At 62.6% G+C, this 12,050-nt stretch overlaps 1 protein-coding gene across 1 annotated transcript in view; it reads left to right on the forward strand.

The window, feature by feature from the left end:
* Positions 1–824: 824 nt before the first annotated feature.
* HS6ST1 (heparan sulfate 6-O-sulfotransferase 1) overlaps positions 825–12,050 on the forward strand; it is a gene marked incomplete at its 5' end in the record, with an annotated part of 43,882 nt that continues 32,656 nt past the window's right edge. Inside the window, one exon of the mRNA XM_079709880.1 lies at positions 825–1,351. Coding sequence (XP_079566006.1) covers positions 825–1,351 — 527 coding nt within the window. The remainder of the gene's footprint in view (positions 1,352–12,050) is intronic.

Genomic DNA, 12,050 nt, shown 5'->3' on the forward strand with positions numbered 1-12,050 from the left:
GAAGGTCCCACCACTGCCGTGGGTCCCAGGCTCCCCACCCCCAACCCTCCCTCGTTCCTTCCCGACCCGCGCCCCGCCCCACGCCCCCAGATCCCACCAAGTCCATCCAGCCCGGGCCCCCTCGCGTTCGGATCTTCAGAGTGCCCAGCGTGCAAAGCCAAGGCTTTCCCTCCCGTGAAGCGGTGAGGGGAACCCAAGCCCCAAGGCACCCACCGCCGCGAGCCCCTCCAGCACAGAAGGGCCGTCCGCGCCCCACTACACGCTTCTCCAGTCTCTCCCCACGCCTCTGAAGACAGAGATCAGTTCCTAGTCCTCGCTGCCCGCCTCGGAGCGGCCTCCCCAAGGCCGGAGACCTGCGTCCGGGGGCCAGGTACCGGCCTGCAGCCCCGGGGCTCTGGGGGCGGAGCCGCGGATCGACGCGGGCGGCGACGGCAAGAGGCGCGGCGGGGGCGGGCCGGGGGCGGGCCGGGGCGGGGCGGGGCGGCGGCAGACTGCGGAGACGCGGCGGCGCGCGGGGCGGCGCAGAGCGTTCTCGGCGCGGCGCGGAGCTGAGCTGACCGGCGGGCGAGGGGCCGCAGGGGGAGCGGACCGGGCCGGAGCCGAGCCGGAGCTGAGCCGGGGTCGGGCCGCGAAGCGGGGCCCGGGCGGGGAGCAGCCATGGCGCCGCGCAAGGCCGGGGCCTGCGCCGCTGCGGGCGGCCTGGGTGCCGAGTAGCCGGGCCGGAGCGCGGGCGGCGGCGGCGGCGGCGGCGGAGGCAGCTGCGCCCGTGCCCCCGGCTCTCCAGGCCCCGCGCCCCGCGCCCGGGCCTCCGGCGATGGTGACACATGCGGCGGCGGCGCGCCGGCGGCAGGACCATGGTTGAGCGCGCCAGCAAGTTCGTGCTGGTGGTGGCGGGCTCGGCGTGCTTTATGCTCATCCTCTACCAGTACGCGGGCCCGGGACTGAGCCTGGGCGCGCCCGGCGGCCGCGCGCCGCCCGACGACCTGGATCTCTTCCCCACGCCCGACCCGCACTACGAGAAGAAGTACTACTTCCCGGTGCGCGAGCTGGAGCGCGAGCTGCACTTCGACATGAAGGGCGACGACGTGATCGTCTTCCTGCACATCCAGAAAACGGGCGGCACCACCTTCGGCCGCCACCTCGTGCAGAACGTGCGCCTCGAGGTGCCCTGCGACTGCCGGCCCGGCCAGAAAAAGTGCACCTGCTACCGGCCCAACCGCCGCGAGACCTGGCTCTTCTCCCGCTTCTCCACGGGCTGGAGCTGCGGGCTGCACGCCGACTGGACCGAGCTCACCAACTGCGTGCCTGGCGTGCTGGACCGCCGCGACCCCGCCGCGCTGCGCACGCCCAGGTGAGCGCCCGCAGCCGGCCGCGCCGTCGGCCCGGGACGGCGGGGTGCCTGCTCGCGGCCGCTCCCCCGGGCCGGCCCTCGCCGGGCGGACCTGCGCCCACCCTCGCTCCCTGCCCTCTTCTCCTGCCCTCTTGGGGACCCCACTCGCCGCGGCCCTTCTGGATCCCCTCCTGATCTCAGGGCGTCCGAGCCCCCAGTGGGTCCGCCGCGGTCCGCCGCTCGAATCCCGCTCTCACCTCCTTCTCTGTGCCTCTTTACTTTTCCGCATCACCCGGCGGGCTGCGCGGAGCCTGGGCTTCCCGGGGTCACCGCCCCCTGCCCGCGGCCCGTCACCTGTCGTGACCCAGCGCTGGGTCCAGGCTGGCCTGTGTCGTCGGGCGGGAAGACGGGTTCCTGTGCGAGTGTAACCCACCTGGAGTGCTCGCTTTCCTGCGCCGCTCTCACGCCCAAATCGGAAGTGAGAGAAGTGAGGTGCCTCTCCCCCTGCACCTGCGGGGCCCCCGGCCCACCAGCCTGCCTCGAGAGGGCTGGGGAGGAGCTGCCAGGGATGGGGGCTGGCTCTGCCGTGCCCGAGTGTGCAGGTAGAACAAAGGCCCGAGTGTCCCCTGGGGCTGGGGGCAGGGAGAAGGCAGTGCTGCGTGCCCCTGCGAGTTGGGCCAGAACCAGGCGCAAGCTCGCTCTGAAAGAAGAGCAGACGGAGGCCTAGGGCAGGTTGGGGGGAGCTGAGCTGGCTGGGGGCACCTATGCAGCCAGGTGCCTTCCCTGGGGGCCCCCATTACTGTGGAGGTTGGGAGCACAGGGCTGGCCTGTGTTGGGGGACAGCTCTCCAGGGAAGCGCATTGTAGCCAGAAACACTCTCTCTCTCCCCACGGTGCTGGGTTTCCAAGGGTTAAACTTGGGAATCTTTTTCTCCTGTTCACGTGGGTGCCCTGCGGGGCCTTCTCCCCGAGATGCCTGGGCTGGGAAGGTCCTGAAAGGAGGTCTTCTTGCCGGCCTTTTGTTTATCTTCATCGTTTGCCTTAAGAGTGCGGTCACAGGCAGGATGGGCGTCGGGGCGCTGTGTGACCCGTGTAGCTGAGTTCCTCACTCCTGGGTCGAAGGTGCAAGGTCTCGGTGTGTCTGGGTGATGAAGCTTTGGTATCTGGCCAGCTCGGAGCTCTCCCTGCTCAGCCTTTCAGTCGTTCTCCTGTTGTCTTTCCCAGATGGTTAGGAAATTGGGGCCATAGAGCTGCGGGGTGGGGGGGGAGTGTCTTCCCACTTTCCCTTGGCTGTCCCCCCACCAACAGTAGCTCCCAGCCTGAGCGGTGATGTGCTGGGTGCCTTAAGGCTACATGGCCACCAGTCGGCCTGTCCAGGGGCCCTTGAAGCATTGCTTCCTGCCCAGCACTTGGTCTGATCTGCGTAGATGCACTTTCCTGGCCTCGTACCATCCCTTCACCCCCTCGATCCCCGGTGTCCCGTCGCTCTGTGCTAGACTGAGCTGGGCCTGGGGGCTTGCAGCCACTTGCCCATCTGTCCTTCTGCCCACCAGGGCTGCAAGCCCCCGGAACTGGGCACTAAGCAACCCACAGAAGCCCAGGTGGGCACCTCTCTGCCTGCAGGAGTCGGGGTGTGGAGGGCGGAACGGTCCTGTCTGCCAAAGGCAATTAAGAGAGCCGGGAGCGGAGAGGGTGCAGACCTCGCTCTAGGCGCTGCCGAGGGGCCCGAGTCAGGCTTGCCAGCAGACGTGGCCTCGACCCTCGTTTGCCACCAGGACACTCGTCCTACAGCCCCACCTCCTGAGACTGATTTTCTCTTTGGGTCACCAGGGTAAAGGGCCCCTGGCATCCCTTCTCCAGAGTCTGTCCACCAGAGCAGGAGGCCCCGCTGCCCCTACAGACAGGCACGGAGGAAATGGGGAGGCAGCCAGGGCCGCCGGGTGCTGCACGAGGGTGGGTGCGTGCGGCAGGGGTGGAAGGCTCCGTGCGTGGTCCGCGTGCGTGGTCAGCCGTGGCTCCCTCCCTCTGCGGTGGGGAAGTTGCTGAGCTCAGCAGCTGCTGGCCGTGGAGGGGGGGTTTCCAGGGTTCTCGGGAGGCCCGCCCTCTGCCGTCCGCTGGAGGAGTGGGCTGTGCCACCAGGCAGGTGACAGAGCCTTGCCGGCCTTCCATGGCGCTCTCGCCGCCTCTCCCTTCAGTTCTGGTCCAGGCGCTAGGTAGATGGCATTTTTAAGGAGCTTCCTGGAGGGGCCGGGGTAGTCTTGGTTTTGTGTGTTTACAAGCCTGTGTGCTCCCCTAGTCGGGCTGGGCCAGAGCGCTGGGGGTTCAGGAGGCAGCTCCCCCATCTGCCCAGGGACCCAGCACCCAGAGGGACGGTGGCAGTGCCCAGCCCCCATGGGGTGCCTGCTGTCGGGTGGTGCCTGGTTTCAGGAGACTCGGGTGTCGCCCTTGCCCTCCTTCCCGCCCTCCCCAGGGCCCTGTGGTGTTGGAGCGGCCACCTGGCTGGTGAACTGAGGAGTGACATGGCACTTTGGGGTCTGGGCCTGGGCGAGAGCCCTTTCTTCCTCCTCTCCGGTCCCCAGGGCCAGCCACCTTGGGGGCTCGGGGTGGGGGGCGAATGTCTTCCCGCTGTGAGGTATGCTTCTAGAATCTCTCCACCGAGCCTCTCCCAGCTCGTGGTGCCGGCGTCCGCAGGGCTTTGGGGCCTGCGGTGCGGGGAAGTGAGGCTTTTAACGGCTCCTGTGCCCACCCCACCCCACCCCACCCCCCGCCCAGCGACGTCAGCCGGGGTAGTTCTGAGATGGGCATGCATCGAGGTGACAAATGGAGATGGACAGGTTTCCAGCGTTTTGCTGGAATATGGTTTGGAACCTGCAGCATCTGTGAGTGCTTCTTGGTGTGGAAGAGAGGAGCAGGTGTGTGAGCAAAGCACTGGCAGGTCCCTGTTTCGTCCTGTATCCAGCAAGGGAGCTGCCACACCTGCTGGCATCTGCCAGGAATGCTTGTAAGGCCCCCGGGGAGGCCTGGCCTCAGGCAGGCGGCCGACCGTTGCCAAGGGCCACTTTGGTTAGAGTGTGCCAGTGCCCCACGCTGCCATTCACCTCGTAGGGTCGGGATGGTGCTCCTAAGGTCCAAAACGTTCCTCCTTCCTCTTCCCGTCGGCCTGAAAGAGACAGAAGAGGAGACACGGTTAGGGTCTTGCCTCGGTTGCCCTGGAAATGTCCCTAAAATCGTGTAGGCTTCATCTGAAGCCGCAGAGGGCATTTGGGACCCAAGTATGGCTTCCGGGCCACCTTCGTGGGGTCCTCTCTGCAGGTGGGCTCCCAGCATCCTTGATCTCAGCCGGCAGAGGCTGTGCTTCCTCGTAGGAGTGTCCGTCCTGCAGCCTCACTCTGGTCACACACCCTCCCTCCACCATCCCGAGTCCCGTCTGGTTTCAGAAATCTGCCGGTGCTGCCAGCTGAGCCTGTGCCGCCCTCAGCACAGCACGCCCTCCTCCCTCCCACTGCGCAGCCAGCTGCTCCCTTCAGCCTCAGCTTTGCTGCCCCTTCCTTCAGGAAGCCTTCCCAGATAGCACCCTGTTGCCTTAGGTGCCCTTGGCCACTCTCCATCTGCCATCCTGGCATGTCCACGGCATGTTGGCACTGGCCGGAGCCCGAACGGGTGCTGCCTACATGTGGCACCAACAAGAACGTTCACCTCTTGGTCCTGCAGCCTCTCCGGGAGCTGCAGTCAGCGCGCCCTTCCCCCATGTGTTCTGTGGTGAGTCAGGTTCAGGAAGACAGTCTTGAGTGCAGTGCTGGTCCCAGAGAACCTCAGGGGCTTCTCAGTGGGCCCAGCCAGGTTAGCTTGGAGCATTCCTATGGCACCGGACAACTTGGCTTCACAATCACATCCTTGTGTGCAACTAAGGGATAAAACCTGCATTTGCCTGCAGTGGGGCACATGTTACCCAGAGCACATGACAGGGACCAGTGAACAGGGCCCGGACACCTGAAGGAATCGCCCGGTGAGGTCTTGGGTTGAGACGGAAGGAATCCAAGGTCAAGAAATTCAGAGTTAGGTTTTCTTTAAACATGAACAGACAACCAAAAAACCTCTTCTTTTTAAGCAAATGCATGAGAAGACAAACTTTCAAATGACTTACCGGCGATCGTTTTAAATGATGCCCTGGCTTGTGAAATCATCAGGCTCTACAACTCATGTTCTCCTCAAAACACCACAGAACTTGCAAGACCAGGGCTTCCTGTCCTCCTAGGCGCTTCCCTTGTAAATTAACCCGGGGCAGTGCAGAGTGGGCTGGACACGGTGCAGGGGCTTGTGTGCCCCCCGGGTCAGAGAGCCTTCCCGGTGGGTGCAGCTCCCAGCCCTGGGGCCCGGGGGCTGGTAAAGCCCCTGGTCTTCGTCGAATCAGTCAGGGTCTCTTTCTCAGTGGCAGGACTGAGAGGTTTGGCTGCTGCCCTGGGAGAGTGGCAGGCCATCAGCGGGGGCCTGGCTTTGTCACCCTTAAGGGACCCTGCGTCTTTTCGTTTCGTATTCTTTTCGTTTTTGTTATGAAGTAATGACTGTAGTAGATAATGGGCAGTAAAGTATAAAAAAGGAAAGTTACTGTATTCTCTATGCATCCCTTTTCTTTTTATCATAATTGGAACTATAACGTAAATTGTCTACAGATGTTATTCTGTGTCATTAAAAATAATAATTTAGCGGCTACAGGTGACTCACCTCTGGGTGCACCATAGGTGGTTCTCCTCTGGTGTTGAATATGCAGATTTCCCATTTCTGGTTCCTGTAAGTAGCGGCGCGGTGGACATCCTTGTACATAAAGTGTTTTTGCATACCCTTGACTTCCTTTGGAAATTCCTAGGTGTGGAATTTCTGAGTGGAATGGTCTGAATGTTTAAATGCTCTCAATGTAAATATTAAATTACTTTACACCTTATTTTGTAGCCAAGTATGGTATTTGAGTACTCACTTCATTGGTATTCAATACTGTTCTGGGTTTAAAGAGTTTACTTTCTTCAGTGAGCAAACTGTCTGTATCTGGTTTTTATTGAAAAGTCCCGCCTGACAAGTGCACCCTTGAGGGTGGCCCATCACTTTGGCGGGGGGTGGACAGGGCTGTACCCAGCCACCCTGAATGCCGGCCCGTCTGATCACAGATGTGTGCATTTCACCCCTGCCCAGAGCGGAGGTGCAGTTCTCTGCCATCTGGGGCCAGAGGGGAAGGGTGAGCGGCCATGGGGGCCTGAGTTGGGGGAGCCAGGGTCACAAACGGAAGGGTGCAGACGGGAGGTTGGCTCTTGTCCCCTGAGTGCTCCGCGAGTACTTGGAATGGGCTATCTCATTTCCCCCTCCCCACTTCCACAAAAGCATGTGTGACAGTTGTGCCCATTTTCCCCGCAAGGAAGTCAAGGCCCAGAAAAGTTAGGAAGCTGACATCCCGACGTTTGTCTGTCCTATGGCCCGTGTGCCCTCCCCCTTGGTGCCCCCAGCTGGGAACACCAACCTCGGTGAGAACCGCCAGCAGCCATCGCGTCTGTCCCGCCCGGGGCAGAAGGGCTCCCGAGACCCTGGGCGGACACGGGCGGTTTCACGTGCAGATCTGGGTAGTCGGTGGATTGGAGAACATCTGGCAGTCTTCGCCCCTGCGGTAGCAAGATGGGACTCAGGCCACACCCTTCTGGCTCTGGCAGGGCAGCGCAGGAGGGGCTGCGGGAGGCGTCGGCGCTGCTGACAGCCGAGAGCAGGTGAGGCTCGGGGGCTGCAGGCACAGCGGGGCCCGCGCCTCCTGCCGCCCCTCCTGGGTGACCGGGTCCTTCTCAGGTGGTCCTGGTCCTGCAGCTGCCAGCCCCACCCCCAGCCCTGCCGGAAGGGCTGTGGAATTCAGGTCAGGACGTGATTCAGCTGGTCTGCGGGGAGGACGGGAAGGGAAGGGGGCACGTCTGACAGGGGGTCTCCCTGGTGGGCACTTAGAGCCTTGTGGATGCGTCTCGTGGCCGACCCGCTCTCTCGTCTTCCCGGGCCCGTCCTTTGGCCTCGCTGGCCGGCACTCGTAGGTGGGCAGGCGCGTTTGCAGGGTCTCCATCTCTCAACCCTCTTACTCCTGCTTTTTCCAGAACTCAGTGGGCTCTTTCTCTTCCTGTTACATTTTTGCTGTCAGTTTGGTTTGGGGGTTTTGGGTGGGGGAGGGGAGGATGTTATGCAGAAAAAAGGTCCTAAGCACAAAAACAGGCAGGCACGCGAGTGGTGACAGCAGGAGGTGTGACCTGTGGCGTCGGAGGGATTTGGAGGAGGCACCTCCGCGTGGGGTTTTGCAGGATCCGTAGGAGTAGAGACGGGAAGCAGCGCTCTGGAACCACAGTGACTCGCGTCGTCTGAGACCCGCAGCCAGTCACAGGGACAGATGGTAACAAGAGGGCAGTGGGGGCAGGGAGGCGGTGTGCGTGGACAAGGGCCCTCCCAGAGGCCAGGGTGTCCAGTCTGTCCCCGAAGGCAGGCCTGTCACTTTCTGGCTGTGGGACTTGTGGCCTCATCTCTCTGTTCCTCCCGGGGTAAAATGTCCCTTTCCTGGTGTGGTGTTGTCCCAAGTCCCCAGCTTCCAGGCCCTGTTATTTTGGGAAAGCATTGCGTGGCCACATCCACACACCAGAGAGCTAACAAGCTGCTCCCAGGCTGCCTGACCCGGGTGGGCATTGTTGGAGGGCATCAGGGTCAGTGGGGGGCTGGGCCCAGGGAGGAGGCGTCCAGCCGCTGGAGACCGCACACATCCTACCCCAGCCTTGGTTTAGACCTGGGGCCTCTCTTCCTTGATGGGGGAGCAGAAACCAGCCAGAGCAGCCCTGCTATCCCACTGCCAGCGAGGCCCCCGGCCAGGCTCCTAGCCGGCTCTGTGGGTGCTGGCAGCTTTGCTGAGGACACGCAGCCCCGCGGCTGGCCGGCGGCCTTTCCCTGCAGCACTGCCTGCGTCCGTGTCTCTGGAGGCTCCTCCAGGACAGCTGGACTGTTTGGAGGCCCCGCCTCACCCTAGCTGTCGGTCTGTTCACTCGCTCAGCCAGGCACCCAGGGTCTGGGGCCTCGGCTTACCAGGGGCTGCCTGCAGGGACTGACACACCCCGAGTTCTGCAGGGCCTCCGCAGGAGCTCCTGGGCCCTCTCTGGGTGCCCGGGGCTCAGGCTCCGGGGCAGGGTGGAGGTGCGTGGGGACTTGGCTCTTGGGTTCCTTCCGAGAAGCCCAGGCAGCAGCTCTGGGCCCCAGCAGGCCCGACTGGGAAGCAGAGGAGGAGAGAGGAGCCCCAGCAGCCTCTCTCACCTTGTGTCTGGAGCCAGTGGGTCTCATGGGCACAGAGAAACAGCCCTCTGAGCCTCAGTTTCCCCATCTCTAAAATGGGGATATGGAGCTTGTCATTTGGTTCTGTGGAGAAACCCAGTGTCCTGTTACCCATGACCTCCTGTGACTTCCTGGGCCCTCCGGCCCCAGTTTGTGTCCGTGTCCTGTTGGAGCCGTAGCCACTCGTAACCCCGTAGAATTCTGCAATCCAGGGGTGAGCGCAGGCCTCACTGCCCAGGGGTGGGGCCCAGGTCCTCACCTGTATGGGGGCGGCTGTCAGCAGCTTCCCTCAGCGCAGAGGGAGGGAGGGGGTGGGCCTGGGGCACTGTGAGACAGTCTGGCCTCCCGGCCACCCATGAGCCTCTGTTACATGGGTAAAAGGCCCCGGGGTCGGGGTAGGGGGTGGGGCATCAGAGCACATCAGTAATCGTCTGGAAGGGTAGTAACTAGAGAAATTAAAACTCTGGAATTAATTGTTTACAAAGCTATAGAGTTGAAGGAAGTCAGTGGTGCGGGGGACCCACCCCCCTTGGTCACAGGCAGCAGCTGGGACCCCAGCCTCTCTGCAGGCCAGGTCCCTTCACAGAAGTTGTGCTCGCCTGACGCACCAGGGTGGACACCTGAGCTCCTGAGTCAGATCCGTCTGGGTTCCCTGCTCCCCGCCTGTACACGCGGGATACTCGGAGCCACGTTTTCTCGACCTGCCTTGTAGAGCCGTGGGAGGACTCGGGGGACATGCCGGACCCCGGCAGGTGGTCAGCTCGGTAAGGTTCTCTCCACTCTCCATGATAAGGAAGGACAGAGGTCATCTCTGGGCCACTCAGCAGTGAGGGAGCACAAGCAGCGGGCGGCCAGGCCCTGCCTCGGCCCGGGAACCCTGTCTCTGTACCAGGGGTGGTGGCAGAGCAGGGGAGGGGGCCCAGACTTGGAGCCGCACCAGCCAGGTTGAATCCCGGTTCTGCCACCTGCGAGCTCTGTGACTTCTGTGCCTCGGTTTTCCCATTTGTGAAATGGGCGTAGTGACAGTGCCTGTCTCATAGGTAGGAGCTTGCAATTATGCCTTGTTGCTGGGGACTCTTTTTTTTTTTCACAAGAGGCTACAGTGCCTCCCCTCTCTCCGGGGACAGGGCAGAGCCCTTCAGAGCCAGCTGGGAGCTCGGCTCCTGTCTCCACTCTGAGTTGGTCCGCTCAGGGGTCAGCAGGGCACTTCCCTGGCAGCAGCTGAAGTCTAGGCACTTAGCTGGGAGGCCAGTGACGTCCACAAGCGTCACTGGCCTTCCAGCATGATGGCCTGGGGTGTGCTGTGTTTCGGCCATGGGGGGTCTCTTGCTCACCCCAGACTGTGGCACTGGGGACCCCCTGTTCCTTCCCGCCTGTGCCCACTTGACAAAAGGGCTCGTTTGCTCCCCGTATCTCCAGAAGGCCCCTGCCTTCCTGTAATCATGGCCTGTGGGGACAGTGCAGGTTGGTCCTGCTGTGCGGGCAGCTTGCCCGCCTCCCCCTCTGAGGACCTGGAGACCCAACCAAGAAGAAGTCAGTGGTGAGGCGGGGACGGGCAGCAAAGCCAGGTGGGTCCCACGGCCTTACTCCTCTCCCCTCCCCGGGCCCCCGTGTGCCCCGGCCCTGGGCTGCGGTCACCCACCCACGGGCGTCGACGGGAGGGGAGCGGCAGGCAGGCTCGTGTGCTCACGTGGTGTCCGCCGTGAGCTGGGCCGCCAGCACCTCCGCCCCTCCCCACCACCGTGTCCCCTGCCTCCTCTTTTATGCTTTCACTCACGGCAAACACATGTATCCCTTGAACAGCACACAGCACCGTTGGGTGTTACACACTGTACTTGACCTTCTACTCCTTGCTTCCTTCACTGGGCCTTGTTGTTGAGATTTATCTGTGTTGGTCCATGACACGCATATTTAATTCATTGACTGCTGGGTTGGTCTAGACACATCTTTTTTCCTGGGCTTTGTTCTGAGAGCAGACGGGAGGCACGTTTCACAGACCAGGTGATGGTGACCGGGCGTGCCCATCCTCCCCCCGTGCCCCTCGGAGTGGAGCGAGGGAGGGCTGTCCATCCTCAGCTCTGCCAGCGCTCTCCAGACAGGCTCCACTGGCACAGACACACAAAGACAGACAGACAGACACACACACACACACCCGCCCCAGCCATGCCTGAGGTCCCCACCATTGGGCCTGTCAGGTGCCGCCATTTTGGCAGAGCCAGCAGCCAGGAGCTGGTCCGCTATGGTCTTAGCACATGTTTCTTTTCCCCTAACTGGGTGAGACGGGCATCCTGTTGTGTGGTTACTGGCTGCTGAAGTTTCCTCCAGCTGCTTAGCTGCTCACATCTTTGGGCTGTTTCTCCCCGAGAGGTGGCTTGTCTGTATCCTGGTATGAACTTCTGTGCGTGGTGTGCTCGGCAGGCATCTCCTCTTGACTGTCCTTCCCCTGCCTGTGGGTCTGGGCATTTGGTTTACCGGCGCCTGTACTGGGACGGGCTGGGTGGGCCAGGCATGCCCTTGTCCTTCAGCCAAGTGCACGTGCAGCGGGGGAAAGGGAGCGTGCCTGCTGACCTCTGAACCCCTCTGGGACGCCCTTGTGCTGGGGGATCAGCCAGAGGCCCGGAAGGTTGAATGAGTGGACAGGTGGCCGGCTGACCGGCCATCCTCCCTGCGGCAGGAGCGCCCCCAGGGCCTTCCTCAGAAGCCCTGAGCAGTGCCCAGGGCCCCAACTGCACAAGCCCAGAAAGCCAGACAAGTAGGCAGGCCCCCTGCTGCATCTCACTCCCATCAGCCCTGGTTTGTTGAGTTGGAAGAAAGGAAACTGCAGCCAAAACCAGAGCCTGCAGCCCACTGCTGTAAAGTCATGGGCCCTCCCTTCCCCTCCTGATGGAAATCTGGGCAGGGCTTTCCCAGAGTGAGGCCTGCCTGTGTCACGCCCCAGCCGGGTGCCTGGTCCCCCACCTGCAGCAGTCACCCCCCAGGGCTTAGCCCTGCATGGCCCTCCTCTGGAACAGAGCTTCCTGCATCCTCCTGGAAAGGCACGTGGGGGCAGGGCAACCTTGGACCGCAGCAACCCCTCCCCCCGCCAGGCCCCACTTGGCCCCATGTTTGCAGCATTTGCCCCTAGACCACCTCCCCGACCCGGCCTGGGAGGGGTGGCCCGTAAATCACCGTCCGTCTGAGAGTTTGCTCCTGCCAGGGTTCCCAAGGCCCCAGGAAGAAACACAGCATGCATTTGTGGCCCTTGAGCAGTGGGTGAGCATCTCCCCTCTGCCTTGCGAGCTTTAAAGGCTCACTTGTAAATATTTACTTCCCTGGAGTGCTGGCGTCCTTGGAAAACGAGGACCTGCAAACACAGAGGTTCTGTGTTTGCATCAGTGCGACAGGAAGTGGGGTCG

Source organism: Hyperoodon ampullatus (genome assembly GCF_949752795.1).
Source record: "Hyperoodon ampullatus genome assembly, chromosome: 8".
In the NCBI taxonomy this organism is placed as follows: domain Eukaryota; kingdom Metazoa; phylum Chordata; class Mammalia; order Artiodactyla; family Ziphiidae; genus Hyperoodon; species Hyperoodon ampullatus.